The 16,252-nt window shown below is 41.6% G+C and overlaps 1 protein-coding gene across 9 annotated transcripts in view; it reads left to right on the top strand.

Moving 5' to 3' along the window:
• The window catches only part of WDPCP (WD repeat containing planar cell polarity effector), a 170,431-nt gene that overhangs the window by 90,437 nt on the left and 63,742 nt on the right, over positions 1 to 16,252 (top strand). For all 9 annotated transcript variants that reach the window (XR_014166928.1, XM_081906219.1, XM_081906217.1 and 6 more), the window contains exon 12: positions 7,310 to 7,433. Coding sequence is in view for 8 of the 9 variants with exons in the window: in XM_081906219.1 (XP_081762345.1) it covers positions 7,310 to 7,433 (124 nt within the window). In the remaining variant the exon portion in view is untranslated. The remainder of the gene's footprint in view (positions 1 to 7,309; positions 7,434 to 16,252) is intronic.

The raw sequence follows: 16,252 nt of genomic DNA, 5'->3' as shown, positions 1-16,252 counted from the left end.
TACATGCAACCCTGCTAATTCTGCTTTCCAGTAGAGTTTTATGCCATCCAGGATTTATCCTATACAAGCCTAACAAAACTTGTCATGGTAATTTGTTTTCTTTTTATTAGAGGAACCCAGACAGCCCTTTCATTTGTAATGATTTGACGGTTATCTTTGAGATCTTCATTTCTGCCGTCAACATCAAGCTGTGCTATCTAATGAATCTGTAACTGTGCTAATACTTACTCGTATTCCATGTGGGCTGTAGCATTTCAGAAGTGCAAACATGCTGTAAGGAAAACAGCAACAGCAAGAGAGCATGCCTCTCCCCCCCCCCCCCAATAACCTACTGTATTAAATTTTAATCAAAATTGATTGATGCTTTTGAAGGGAAACACCTTCAAAGTTCAGCTTATCTCACTGTCTGGATTTAAGATACTGCAAAACCTCATTTCCTAACAGGTTGCCAATGCTCATAACACTGGACTATTAGAGCCTTCAGTGCTATCAAATCTTATAAAATAAAATGTACCTATGCTTAGAACTAAACGATAATTATCACTGAATACCGAATTGGTTAGTTCAAACAGACATTTATGGCAGCATATCAGAGAGAGAAATTTCCCTACAGGTCAAACACCTTTAAAGCACTTGAAAACTTTGATTAACTAAAATTCAGTTTGCCCATCTGCCTTGAAAGGAGCACCTGTATCTCAAATCAAATTGTATCTGCAGCTAAAGGAAGAGAGGGATTTCTATCAATTATACTTTGCTTCTAGATGACAACAGAATTTTATTCCTTTTTTTGCGCTCACCTAGCAGTCATCTATGTTGTTTAACATCTACATCAGAGCTTTGCAAACTGTGTGTCCTGACATGTTAGCATGTAGGTGTGTCGTGCAAATGCTCCCTGCTCTCCTCCCAGGGCTGGAAAGGGGTTAGTTTCACCTCTGGTTTGCTAGTAAAACTGAATTACTGTGTTGTGAAATGATGCAAGTCTAAAAAGTGTGCCACCAACATTAAAAGTTTGGAAAGCTCCGATCTACATGAAACCACTGAGTGGATCACCATGGGAAGACAGTTTGTGCATATTACACTAGCTGCCAATTAGTTTCTGGGCTCAATTTAAAGTGCTGGTTTTGACCTATAAATCAGCTCAAGACCACAATATCTCAAGGACCGCCTCCCCACATGAACCAACCCGGACCCTGCGACCATCATTTGGGGCCCCCCACGAGAGGTCCAGGGGATGGCAACATGAAAATGGGCTTTTTCTGTTATAACTCCCAGTTTGCAGCATGTCCTCCCCAGGAAGGCTCACCTAGTGCCTCCATTACATATCTTTAGGTGCCAGCCAAGAAAATTTCTCTAAAACCTGGCTTTTGGCTGACTGAACATTCTATGGCCTTTTAAATGTGTTTGTGGAGGGGGGTGTAGTGGATCTCATGGCTAACCACCAATGTAGTGGACTCACCCTGCTAACTATCCTCAGTTAAATATAGTGGATCCACCGCACAATACACCATTTAAACAAATTTCTACAATTTACCACAGGCTGTCTTGTAGGGGTCTTGTGTGAGGGAAAACTTTAGAGTCTAAGGCAGGAGCTGAACAAGCAGGAAAAGTTCTATTTACAAAAATAAGTTGGTGAAACAAACAGCAACAGCAAGAGAGCATGCCTCTCCCCCCCCCCCAATAACCTACTGTATTAAATTTTAATCAAAATTGATTAATGCTTTTGGGTCAGGACTTGTGTTATTTCAGAAACCAGTTAACTTATTAATTACACTAAAGATACTGCAGGCATTAAAACAAAGTACAGTGGTACCTCAGGTTAAGTTCTTAATTTGTTCCGGAGGTTCATTCTTAACCTGAAACTGTTCTTAACCTGAAGCACCACTTGCTTGGGATGTGGAACAGCTGACAGGGCCTCCTGCTGCTGCCGTGCCACCGGTGCGCGATTTCTGTTCTCATCCTGAGGCAAAGTTCTTAACCCGAGGTACTACTTCTGGGTTAGCGGAGTCTGTAACCTGAAGTGTATGTAACCCGAGGTACCACTGTAATAAATGTACAGCTTCTCTGCACTTCAAGTAGATGCTAAGGTTTCTGGAATTGGTGGTAAAATGCTTAATTCGGTTTCTGTGACTTCACTCTCATTCCTTTACTCAGTTATTACAGTTACTTAGTTATGTTACAGTTACCGTATTTTCAGGCGTATAAGACGACTGGGCATGTAAGACTTTTCCAGTTAAAATACAGAGTTTGAGATATACTCGCTGTATAAGACTACCCCTCTCCAACGCACACCAAATAAAATAAAATAAAAGCCATTTTCTAGTCCGGCTCAGAAATCTGCTCCACTTCCCAGTGGCAGGGGGGCATGGGGCATGGCCGGGTCCGTTTAAACAGAGGAGCGAGCCAGAGGGCTTCCTCTTTGGTTTGCTTCCTCAATTGCTAGAATGTCGCTGAACTTCGCTCGGTTATTGCTTTTGTCGGACCTGCTGAAACATTTGGGGGGGGGATTTTTACTGCTTTTGTTGAGCCACTCGTGAAATTTGCTTCAGACATGGAACAGCTGACAGGCACTGTTTCAACCCAGGGTGGCTGGAAAAAAGCTTTTATCGGACGCCCCGATCAATTGGCAGTGGGTGAGCAGGGCATTTGAGGGGAGTGCTGTCGCAGTTGCCGCTCTCACTTTACAACTTTGCCGCCCTTGTGGCAAAAAAGCTTCCGGGTTTCTCTGTTCCCGGCCACCTCCCACTCTCAGCTTCCCCTGCCCAAACTGCCCCCTTCATCATTGCCCTTGCGGCTTGATAATCTGCTTCCTCCCCCCCCCCAAGCCATTTTCTACCTTTACTTGCCCCTTCGGCTGAGATCATCATGCAATATCGGCGGTGCCTTTAAATTGGCTGCCCTGCTCTCCCTCGTGTGAGGAGCGATATATTGCTGGGTCAAAATCATTATTGTGGTATGCTTTCAAAACGGATTTTGACTAATATATTGAAACATTGTACAGCACTAAAAGAGACCATAAAATTTGTGATATTGCCATGTAAAAATAACAAAAAATTAGTTGGGGGGAGGCAAGGGATGGCGCTGTGGACCACCTGGGTATGCCTTCTTTGCTGCCTACACTATCACTAGGTAGGCTTGATAATGAGCCCTTATCAGTGCTTAGTTGCATTCATTTGGATATTTCCTCCACTTGCGTTCAAGCTGTCTCCCAGCTTGTTTCCTCGGCCTAAGCTCTGGAGTATACCAGAGCTCCATGAAGTGAGAGAGGGTGCTTAGGAACAATTGTGTCAACAGCTCAAGCCATTTGGATGTTTCGGAGATCGGCCAGGACTTCAACAGGGGTGCCAGTCATATCAGCCGGGGGGGAAACCCAGAGCTGTTTGGAATCCCACTGGATCCATCAACCTCTGTGAAGGGGAGAAGATGCTGACAGCCTAAATCTCAACAGGAAGTGATCTGACCATGACAAGGTACAGATGTCATTGTCCCTGACTTTCAAATCAACCTCTTCCTGCCCAGTTGAGAAAGGAAGGTCCAGAGTGTGGACTACCATGTGCGTTGGACTGGTGACATGTTGAGACAGCACCATGGTGGTCATGAAGTCCTGAGCCGCCCCAGAGCCAGCTGCCTTGGCATGGATGTTGAAGTCTCCCAGAACCAGCAGTCTGGGAGCCCTCAACGCTGCCTTCGAGATCAGCTCTGTCAGCTCAGGCAGGGACACTGCTGGGCAGCAAGGCAGGCGGTAAACCAGCAGAATCCCTGATCTGTCCCAACTGCCCAATGCCAGGAATGCACGCTCTAGATTCCCTCCCAGCTGGGCAGAGAGCCTGGAGAGAATCTCTATAGACCACAGCAACTCCCCCTATAACCGCCCTGAGACCTGTGGGTATAGGACGGTATATAAATTTAGGAAACTATAAATAAACAATAGCAACCCGTTTCTGGACAATTGCACATTATTTGTCAGCTGTATGTGCATCTGGTGTTTAAATGCTTTTTTGTCATCAGTATTATAAATATGGTAAACCCCCTTTGATGGTTCCTTTACCAATTCTTCCTCTTTGTTCTCTGCCCATTTAGGAGAAGGAAAGTTCTATATAGGAAACAGTTTGGGAGGACCAGGAAAGTGATTGTTTTCAAATGTCAGCGGAGCTCCTTGGTGAAACTGACAATGCAGGGGGAGGAAAGACATTATTATTATCATCATCATCATCATCATTAATAAATCTGTTAGTCACTTTATCTTGCCTAAGGCAACCCAAAGTGACCTAAAACCAAACAAAAACAAAAAAACCCATGGATATATTACAAACAGGGGAAGGAAATATATTTAAAATGCCCAATCTACTTCTAAACAGCCACAGATAATAAAAGGCCATGCCAATTTCACCGATATCTGGAGTCTTCCAACTCCCTTCACTTCACCTCAGTCTGGAAGAAGCATCCAGGCAATGCATGATGCCACAGCTGTCTGAAGACTGCTACTGGCAGTGGCCTCCCACCCCTCTTCCCATTATCTGGGCAGAATGGTGACAGCGGCTGTTGTCTGTGTAAAAAGTAAGGCGCAAGAGATTCAGTTCATTCCAGAAGCAGTACGATAAAATCTTAAGGCAACTTCTTCCATCGCCTGTTGCCTCCATGGGGATGCTGATGACAGAACAGCACTAGTAAATATCAGTGAGTCAGTTGCAGGGGAGGCAATCAAAGCCCAAGAAAGGTAAATTTTTGAGAGCTAGGACAAAACTGGGGAGGGGTTAATCCCCAAGCTCTTCCAGCGCCCCTTAAGGGGGAAGCAAATCCCAAAGCTTTCTCTTGCAATGGAAGCTAGGGAAACTTCATAGAATTGTAGAGTTGGAAGGGACCCCGAGAGTCATCTAGTCCAGCCCTCTGCAATGCAAGGATCCTGCTCACAGCCAGGGGCATAGCAAGGGGGCTGCGGTAGGTGCAGTTTGCCCCGGGTGTCCCCACTGAGGGGGTGTGTGACAAAATGGCGGGCGGCACTCACTGCGGGGTCTGCAGCATACAGTCCACCCGTTGCCTCCCCCTCAGCTGTAGGGCGGCTGAGTGGGAGGAGGCAGGCAGACTCCTCAGAGCCCCCATGGTGCCCCCATGGCAAGCTGGCCCCACCCCCGGGTGCAGGGCACGTGTGTTGCCCCAGGCTGCCCACAGCTGTCCCTGGGTGGGCTCAAACCACCAACCTTCTGGTTAACTGCCAGACGCACTGAGCCTTTGCACCATCTGTCTCTACCCTGTTCCCCCTGCACTCACCATTTGTCCTGTTCTTTGAAGGGGTGGAGATGATTTGGGTGTGTCTTCTTAAGATGTTCCTTTTTTCCATGAAAAGGATATCTGAGCACACTAGCACTGGTGCACTTAGCAATGTGTTAATTTGAAAAGCAAACAAACTGACATTGGTGAAACTGACAGGACTTTGCCAACACCAATTGACAGTTTCACTGCAGGGCAAGGGAAGGGCAGTAAAACAAATGAGTGATGGGCAGGCAGGTAGAAAGGCAGGGCTACATGCCTAACCAACCACCACTTCGTACCTGGTGAGACAATAGCCCTATTTATCAGTTCACTTCTGAAAGCTTTATGCTGTTATTCCCAGCAACAGAAGCTCTAAATATCACTGCCCCACCAACCCCATGAAATGTGACAATGAGGAAATTGTAAGAATGCTGTATTTTGGAAATAATAATCTCAGGCATAAGTGGATGAGCAAATAGTGTTGTTACTGAAGGAAAGTCTAGTGTAGAAGGAAGGATCCCAAACTGGCATTATGCATGCAAGTGTTTATAATTAAGGGTTTATGGCAGGGATAGGCAAACTCCGGCCCTCCAGATGTTTAGGACTACAACTCTCATCATTGGGAATTGGTCCTGTTAACTAGGGATGATGGGAATTGGTCCTGTTAACTAGGGATGATGGGAATTGTAGTCCCAAACATCTGGAGGACCGGAGTTTGCCTATGCTTGGTTTATGGCCTGTCATTAATCCCAACACATTATATTCCTTATGTAACCTCAATATATTTTTGCCTAGTTATTTAAACTACTTGCAGGATAGCCGCGAGTGTACTGTAGGAACTTCCACCTTCCTCCAGATGGGGTGAAAGCCCCTGCTTTTATTAATGTTGTAGTTTACATGCCACATTTTATTTTATTATTTTATTATTTTTATTGATTGCTTAATTTCTTTAACATATTTTATTAGTGTGTTATACCCAAAAAGATGGTCAATAAATAAATAGTGTGCTCTCAGTTTTATTTATTAAAATAAGATATTCATTGTTACTGTCAATGACCAGCATAATAGGTTTTATTTATTGAAATGTGTTATAGACCATTTCCCATCCAAGGATCCTGAAGTATTTTACAGAATAAAATTTCAATTTTTAAATGTTAAAAACTTTCAAACCTATCAAATAAGTATTAATATATACATAAAATTAAACCAGGTACCACCAATGAGCATTGTCAGGGATTATACACAATATCTAAAATGGAGAAGTGAGCCTGAGCGAACGAATGCGTTTTTAAGTCTTTGTAAGCACCTTACTATGGGTGCCTCCCGCAAAGCAGTTATTTCTTCCATGGCCGGCAGCTGTGTGCAAACTAAAAGAGAACGGTTGTGGTGTGAAAACTTGAAATGTTTATGGACAAGAGAAACATTCAATACTTTTTAAAAAATGCTACAAAGAAGTTGCTGCTGATTGGGAAGGAAGTACTTTGGAATGTAGCAATTATATACTCTCATTAAGATAGCATTCTTCTGGTAACTATGTTAAGTCACCCTGAATAATTCTGAAGGCAGAAAAGCCGTCCTGCTGTTGTCAATGCTCCTTGTAGAGGTGGTGAAATGTGCGTTGAGGTAAATTCCATTCCCCAGGGGCCATCACAGGAAAAGTTCTTCACCTGTTGACCTGTGGCACAATCGAGAAGCTTAAGAAAAGCCAGAGCTATGTTGCTATGAAGGACAAATAAGTAACCTGGAACTTGATATTTACAAGGAAGAACTTTGTTCATATTTTATCATGCTGATGAGTCATTATTGTCATATAGAAATAATTAGAGAACAGCCTCTGTTCTTTTGACAGCTGCTTTGTTGTTGTTCCAGATCATCATTGATCCTGCCTCAGTTGTTGTACATAGGTTTACTTTTGTACCACCTGTCACATTTTTTACTTCACCTTCCTGGCAATAAATCATTGTGCCTGTCTTTGAAAAACCTGACTGACTACAAACCAGAGCAGTTTCTTATAGGTGAAGGGGTTTCACTGTTTCACTGCTGCTGTGTTTGAACTCCACAGCTCAGCTGGAGGCAAGCCTGGGAACCTTCTATGCACCAACAAGGCCTCTCTCTGAGACAACTGTGTTGGAATACAGGGACCAGATCAGCAGATATGCAAGAAGATTCTTCCACCATCTGCTCAGGTGAATGACAGCTTTAATTTTTTATTAACTTCAAATTAATTACCCATTTCAGTAACCTTGTCCTTTTAATGTGGTTAGCACATTTTCTTAAAAGATTGCCCCGGGGGAGGGGAAGCATTTATTATCAGTTTTGTTTGTTTAGCTAGACTTTCCTTCTTATCAAGACATGCATTGTAGACACTGCTTTTATTCCAGAAAAAAAGTGTCCCAGAGTACCCACAGAAAAAAGCACTGATTGTAGATAAGGCACTGTTTTCATTTGTTTTGCTATAATCACATTTTAAAAGTGAATCTTTCCTCGGTTTTATAGAGAAGTGAGTGATTCTGTGGATATGCTCTGTATTTAGACTAAAAGATATAACTGTTAGCGGGAGCTGAGTTTAATGGGTACTAAAAATGTAAATTAGCGTTGTGTTGCCTAATACAATTTTTCACACTGAACTTCTAAAATTGGTCAATTTTACTCCTCACTCTTTAAATTTAATGATTATATTATCTACGTTTCAGGTCTCAACCCCAACATTAAAATCAGTTTTCAAAACTGACCCCTTGTATTAGGCCACTTTCTTAATTTTATGGTTAATGTACCAAATGTACCATTTAGACGCAAGCAGGTCCAAAATGTGCATTCAATCCTGACATGTCTTTAAGATCTTTTAATGGAGACCCCAGAGCATTCCCATAAAGGGTTAACAGAGGCAAGGAACAACAGAGAGAAATAATTTAAGAAACTTAAATATTCTAATTTTCCCTTTTAATATATTAATCTTGAAGGGATGTTAATTGGAACAGTTTTTCTTAAGCAACCCTAGCAACAGGCATTTATAGAGTTTAAGCCAGTCATTCAAGTTAACTGGTCTAAAGAGTACATAGGAACATATAGGAAAGGTGTGGAAGGGAGGGATAGTGGGGAAAGAATTCTGACCGAAAGAGAAGGCTGAACTGAAGAGTGATGAACACAGAGCAAAGGCGGAGCTAGCTGCTCTGGCACATGCTGTGCCCACGGGGGTGCCAACTGCGGTGAGCGGCGAGTGTCCCGGGGGTGTGTGCCACGTGCGACAAGCAGCCCAGGGGGCATGCCGCCCGGGGTGAATGACGAGCATCCCAGGAGGGTGCTGCCAGCGGGGGGGGGGCATTGTCAAACCCCCCTCAGGGATGACACCCAGGGCGGACCGCACCCACCACACACCCCTTCTTCCGCCACTGACACAGAGTGGATTCAGTAACTCGCCAGAGGTTGCAAACACCAGGAGAATATCTTGGTAGTGTTTCTGGGTGGTATGGAGGTGCTTAGAAGCCATTTTCCAAGGAGGAAGAATGCGAGTTTGGGGGCACGGATAGGTTGTCTAGGAAGTTTGTAAAGGAGAAGGGGATGGGAGGGCTGAGGCTTCTTTTACGAAAGGGAAAGGAGAGGTGGCAACAGATAGATGGAAAAGATTCGAATCCAAGTAGGAAATTCTGGGGCAGGGATTTGCAAATGGGTGGTACCAGGTGGATATGAGTAGTGGTCCTTAAGGTGAATCTTTGGCAGAAAATAGAATGGTAAAAAGCAGAAAAGGTGGAGGAAAGAACCAGTGGGAAGAAAGGCGAAGGGAAATGTCTTCTAAAAGGTTGTAGAGAGCATAGAAAGAAAGGGGATTGAATGAATAAGAGTGAACAAAGAGGAGCTGACAGAGAGAAGTGGGAATGAGCAAGGAAGAGGAAAGGGGGGGGGGAGAGATTGTCCGCAGCACTAAAAGGAGGGAGTGGGCGGGGTCCTTGGAGAAATTGGGAGACTAGTGAGGGAAGAAAGGAGTACAGGTAGTTTTGCTGTCATCTGGGGCACAAAGTGTCCATTTTTATGATCAAGTTCCATTATTAAAGTAAAGCAAAGGCTATGATCCTGTCTTGGTGGCTCACTGGAATCAAAATGGATATAAAAAATAACACTACTTTAAGTAGTGCTAACCTGGTAGTAAACTGATGATCCAGACTTTTGCTAGCTTACCAGCAGGTAAAAATTGACATGCAGCTGAAGGCAATAGCTGCTGCCCCCTTCATGGCAGGAGTCCCAGGGTCTGCTTTTGCAGTTTAGCAAGTGATATTCTGGAAAGTCAGAGACTGAGTTTGGGGATAATGCGTATACCAAAGAAATGATGGCCGTGTGTCATGTAGACAGCATTTCTTAGAATGTGCTCAACCTGGCGATGGTGGCAGCTTCTCCTATTATCTCCCACGTCTTTTGAAACATCCTCCCGGTTCAGGTTACCCATAAGCTACCCATGTAAAAAATGATCAAAGCTAGGGAGATGTCATGACATCAACACAAGTGTGGAGAAGGATTACATAACATATTGAAGCATCAGTTAGCAAAAGTATGAGAAAAAAGACATGGACTTTATTTCACTGTATTTTTATTATTTTTATTTGTTGCATTTTTATATCACCTTTCAATCAAGGCACACAGGAGGGGTCTGTCTGGAGCAGGCCCTGATGCTGTCTGTATAGGTTCACTGTAAACGAGTGAAACTGTTGATGTAATGTGCTCAATAGTTTGAAAGCATCTGTAGCCACTATTGTCCAGAGGTCTAAGGAAAAGCTGGTCCTACAACCATGAAAAAGTGCATTGAGTTCTTAATTTTTACTACCAAATGTTGATCTACATTTTAAAAACTGATGAGATCTCACACTTAACACAATAGGGATTTTTAGTAGAAGCAGCTACTCATCCCTGACCTTAGTTCCCTCTGCTTTGGTGTGTAGACATGCTGATATGTTTGCTCAATAAATGTAGCTTTCAAGACATACTGTTAAGTTTACATGATCACCAGAGTGAGAGGGCTAAAGCTGGAACAGAAGAAAAGCTGAAGAGAATTAATGTAATAAAAGCTGGGATTTAACAGACAGGGTTGAGCAAAATAAGTGTGAAACAACAGGTGTCATCGGTTCTTATCAGCATTTTTAATTAACATCTGTTTTCAGCCCAGAGTACTTTGGAAGAGAATGCTGGAGTGTGCCTGTATTTTAAGATAAAGGTAGACTATTGAGGAGTTCCTAAACAGTAAGAGGTTGAGGACCCTAAGAGATAGGCGGGAGTTGTGTGCAGTGGGGATGTTAGTTGCAGCATTTACAAGCCTGAAGGAAAGCCATTTTAGCAACATCCCTACAAGAGATTGCTATGGCAACAAAATATTTTCTCTTAGAGGAAAATAAAAATGATAAGGAGTGTGGGAAATTCAAAGGGAAAGGAGATTCTAATAAAAAGAACGTATGAGATACATTCTGAAAGCAGCTACAGCTTTACTGTTTGAATTATAATTTTAATTGAATAATTCTATGCACCTCTTCAGTCTCTTTCATTAAGCGTCTCAGAACTTTGCCAAAATTAAAAGAGCCAAACTGTGAAAAGGAAATGCGCTCATTCTTACAACAACATAAAAGGAAACTGAGGCTACTCAATTATATGTGATTTAGTGCATGTGAAATGGACATCCTATGAAGTTGCCTTTAAATTGTTCCCAGCATCAACTATTGTCGCATTGTAATCTATTAATCTCCAGTCACACTGATTGGGGGATTTTTATACGTTTTTCTCTATACCACTGCAATATATATAGTAAAGTGCATGGTGCCATACAGAAAATTCCTTAGTCCACAGGAACACCATTTTAACAGCTCATTCCATATGGACTACTGTCACAGGAACTAGTTCAAAACCATGTTGTGCTCCTCGGTCTGTTCATGTGAGAAATGCAGAAACAGAATTTGGACGTTGCAACAACAATAAATCTTTTCAACAATAAACCAGCTTTAATTCCTTTCAAAGCCTAATATCCTAGAAGAGGGGGGCTCTGCAGAGGACCCCTTCTTCCCTGCCCACTTTTGAAACATTGCATGTCCCCCCACCCTATGAATGTCTCGCTTCTGTTAAAGGAAAAATGAATGCAGCCGCTTTGACGGTCTTACTTTTGCAAAGATGACAAGCAGGCAGTATTCTACTCAATTGCTTAGCAAGAAGAAAAACTGCTGCTGCTTGCAGTTTTCTGGCCAAAAAACCACAAGGGACCTTGGGATGATTGGCAAAGCCTTCCACATTTTGCACTTTTTCTACTTCATTCAAATAACCATTTCTCACTTGCTTTTAATTGTACAGTACTTCTATTGTACTGATACTCTTAGACTTCATTTCAGTGTGCTTTCTGCGATACATTCCCGTCAGTTCATTTAGTTATTTGCACTATGCCATCGTCACACTGTTTACCAGTGTTCGAAAGGCAGGATATACACATACATTGTATTGTAGTGGTTGCTTTCCACCCTAAAGGGTGTGTACACACTCCACTAATTCAGACCAAGACTGAAAGCCTTATTTTGCGTCTTTAGAATCTCAGAAAGCAGTGTGATGGTAATCCAGTACACACTTCTTTAATCTTTGCAAATATAACATAGAAAAGAAATATATTTCATTATCTGGCATTAACAGCAATAACAACAAATTCCACAGATGCCGACTTCAATTAGTATTGGGCAGTCCTTATGTCCAGATAGGTATAGAGGAGACTGAGAGGAGATACAATAGCCATCTTCACATATCTCAAGGCCTGTCACAGGGAAGATGGAGGAAGCTTGTTTCCTCCTGTTCTGGAGGGCAGGACCCAAACCAATTATAACAAGGAACAAGAAAGGAGATTCTGACTAAACATCAAGATCTTTTTGACAGTGACGGCAAGAGCTGTTTGACAGTGGAACGGACTGCCTTGGGAGGTTGTGGTTGTGCGGACTGCCTTGGGAGGTTTTTAAGGAGAAGTTGGGTGTCCATTTGTTATGGATGTATTAGTTGAGATTTCCTCCATTGCAGGGAGTTGGACTACAATTCTGTGATTCTATGAGATTGAGGATTATAAACTATACACCTGACCACATAAAGGGCAGTGAGATCTTCAGAGCACTGAGTAGTAGATGGTGGATGCTCATCCTTCTAACCTTGAAGTATGTGTTTATTTGTGTAAGGGCTGACATTTAGTTTCCACACCACATAAGTAATTATAATCATTCCAAAACAAAGCTTGTATGAGAAATAATTTCTGATCAGAAAGAAGACGTCACAGGCGCATTTGACATATCAAGACCATAGCTGTCAGATTTGAAAATAAGGGAGCAGCAGCCTCACCTGTCCCGGGGACAGTCTACGGGATATCTAACAATCTGGGATAGCAGCGGGAAACGGCGCTGGAATAAGGGAATTTACAGCAAAAAAGGGGAAGGTTCCCAGACCACTCATCCTCTGGGCACAAGTAGCTTGTGTCAATTGAACAGTGCCAATGAAGTTCACTGTTGGTAATATTGTGGTTGTACAGGAGGGGGTGGACTGTACCTTAAGTGCTTATAGCTGATTATGCACACTTCAGAAATATTCAAATGTTAATTTAATTGAATCTTAGGGTGTATATCTTTGCATACTATCTGATGACAGTACCATGGCTTGGTCTGTGGTAAATATTAAACCCTGCAAAGTGAATTGAATTATGTTCAATATAATTTCTTCTATTGCTCAATCAGTGAAATATGCAGTGACATTCTACTTGGAGCTGATTTTGCTCTATTTGTATAGGAATTTACTGTAAGTAACTACAAAATACACCACTATTTTTTTAAAAAACAGGGCTCTAAATCTCTTGAAATACTTTTTCAAATTTGTTGTCATTTTTTTATTCATTCCTTTTATCAGATTAAGCATTCTGTTTCCAAATACTTTTTGATCTCTTGCATTTCTTCTAAATGGAATTGATATTCCATCATAATATATTCTCTGTTACTGAACCATTCTCCCTTTTTAGTTATCTTGAGTTTAAAAGTAAATATTACACAGTGTGGGTAGCTTTGTTTTTCATTTTGTAAAACCAGACTATTGTTTCTGTTCCAAAAATTGCTGATAGGTGAATTTATGAGGAAATTGTTTCTTATGAATAATTAGTTCTTAAGAAATGGGCAGGTTGCCTAGAAAATGAATGAAAGAGTAAACTATTAAATTGAAATATTAAATGAAATAACTGAATTAAAAGTGATCATGTAAGCCCTAAAGCAAATGTTTGGTAACTGTAGTTGATTTAACCTATTTTCATCAACCGTTCTTATGCTTAAATACAATTGCTTGATGTTAAGTAAATGCTCCAACGATATTCCAAATACTTAAAAATTTGCATATGCATTTCAGAATTTGAACAAATTAAAACTTAATTTCTGTTGGATTCAATTACATGCAAATTGTTTCCAATATTCATTACTCTCATTGTCTTCCTTTGCAAGGATTTTAAATGCTCATTTACATATCACACATCATCCTTCACTGGACTTCTTGGTGAGGCAGGTTCTAAGACTTCTTCATTTACAAGGAAAGGTTTATAAATTAAAATTGTGGCACAGATGATTTTCTAAACATTGTGCATTCTTACTGAAAACGAGGGGGGGGATGTAGCAGTACTCCTTTTATCAGTTCAGCACCAGGAATACGCTTACATGGTCAATGAGCATGTCTAAGACTGCTTGTTGGTTATAAATAACTAAAAATATTTTCTATTGCCAGCATATTCTCCCCCCCCCAAAAAAAACCAAGTACATATAAGAAGGGTAGTGAGACCCACCACCACCAGGGCCAGAGTGCCTTTGTTCTGTGCATCTTTGCTTCTTCATAGGACACGGCTCTGAAATGTTCAGCATGTTTAAACTGTTTTCAGTATATTGTATTTTTAAATCATCACCTGCCCTGGGACCTTAGATGAAGGGCAAGTTAGAAATCTTATTACTACCCCTACTATTACTTACAACAACCGCCACCAACAGTTGCAGAGGCTTTTTGGTCTCTTTTTCTACCTTAGCCTTCCCAAGCCTCAGAGCTTGGAGTCTCCTGTAGCATTTAACGTCCTCTTGAGAACCATGCCACAATATTTATTAACGAGGAATATAACCTCAATAACAGGAGATTGCACAAGATTATCAATCTTTTTTCAAGCAATTTTAATCTCTATTTAATTTATCTGAATATGCATATGTATAAGAGAACATGGATGTGAATACTTTTAGATCTAAATTTACTGTTAAGGTGGACCCTTTGTTCCTTCCTTGGTGTGCCAACATCAGTTTGATAAATTCAGATTTGTGGGCAGTGTTAAACTATAGCTTTTGCTCATAGATCATTCTTTGCCGATTTTGATGACTAGCAGAATCTACTGAATTTTCAATGGACTTTACATACACCAGCACCAGATTTAGGGCAGTGTGGGTGGTTCCCTGCACAGGCTGTTAAGACGAGGGCCACAAAATAAACATAATAATAAAACCTATTATTTATACTGGTACATACTCAAAGTTAGGCTCTGGTCAGACTGGCGATTGATTTGCTGTACCTGTGATGTTGCCCACTTGAGACCATACGCAGGACGGCAGACAAGAGGTAGGAGGGCATGAAAATAAGAAATATATGGGGGGGGCACCAAACATTGTCTTTGTTCAGGGTACCATATTACCAAAGTCCACCCCTGCATACACTCAGTAATCATTACAACCTGAGTTATTATTTTTATAGCATTTTATTGAATTATAAAACAAACAAATAAAAGAACAAAACAGATAGTTACAACCTGTATTTAGCTCCAAATTGCAGATTAGGAAGAGTGGTTGCGGGGAGAATGACTACTTTAAGGCCATGTAGTGAGTTCATGGTAAAGGTTAGATTTGTCCTGGGGTGGGGTGGGGGGTTTCCTGACTCAAATGCTTAAATGCTGTGCAGCACCAGGTTATGGCATGGTAAATAAAGTCCATTGTTGATGGCAATGTTAGGGTGTGTTGAATACAGAATATGCACGATCACTGACCATTGTACACATTTAGAGGCCAGGTTGGAGAATATGCACAAATTTACAGTATAAACAAGTGATTGTACATGCTCCTTCATTATAAGTGTATAAGATCCTAAGCCTTCCAGTATCACCTGGATACTGTATAAGCCTGTTTGTTCTGTTTATTTCTGCATGTTCTCCTTGATGACCAGTGAATGTCCACAATGGCAGGATTCAAGCACATTTTGTCCTCCAACACATGTATGCAGTTTTGTGCATGCGCATTTCCCCATATTTATTCCTAATATCTTGTGTGTCCCTGTGCATCATGGCTGGCTGTAGCATCTATGGCACCCATAGATCTATGAGGAGCCCTCTGAACTGAGCACCAGTCTTATTCTCATCATTCACTGGTGGTTCTCTCTCTGCCTGATAGTTGGACATAATGCCTTTGGTGCTCCACATGTTGCTGAAATGCAACTCCCATCAGTCCCAGAATGCATTAGGGATAATGGGAATACTAATTCAGCAACATCTGGAGAGACAGAATTTTCCCACACGTGCTATATTTCAATGCGAGTGTGCCACTCATATGATTCATGTTTAGGCATGATTTCAAACCACCCATCTCTAGATCTCCCAGCATTTGAAAAATTGACAGAGGAGTTAGATTAAAGAATGTAGAAGTGAACAAGCAAAACACTCACAGTACGGAACAGGTAGGTTTCTTGCCTGGGGTGGTTAAAATTTATTGTTCAGGGGAGCATCAAAACTTGGAAAAAGTTCTGCTTCTGCCCACTGCATATCTTATGAGACCATGTATATGCATGCATGCAACTTTATTGATTTCAATGGCGTTCATAAATAAGTATTGCTTGAATCTCTCTACCTATAAATTGTCATGTTGACAGTCATATGCTACAAAATATACAGACAGAAAGTGATACTTTTTTCAGTGCTATTACTCAGTGTACTTTCAGACAGATGAGAGCTCTACTCTTGAAG

The sequence above is a fragment of the Podarcis melisellensis genome, assembly GCF_964234715.1.
Source record: "Podarcis melisellensis genome assembly, chromosome: 3".
In the NCBI taxonomy this organism is placed as follows: Eukaryota; Metazoa; Chordata; class Lepidosauria; order Squamata; family Lacertidae; genus Podarcis; species Podarcis melisellensis.
The sequence above is the reverse complement of the archived record's forward strand: the minus strand, read 5'-3'. Positions and strand labels throughout refer to the sequence as shown.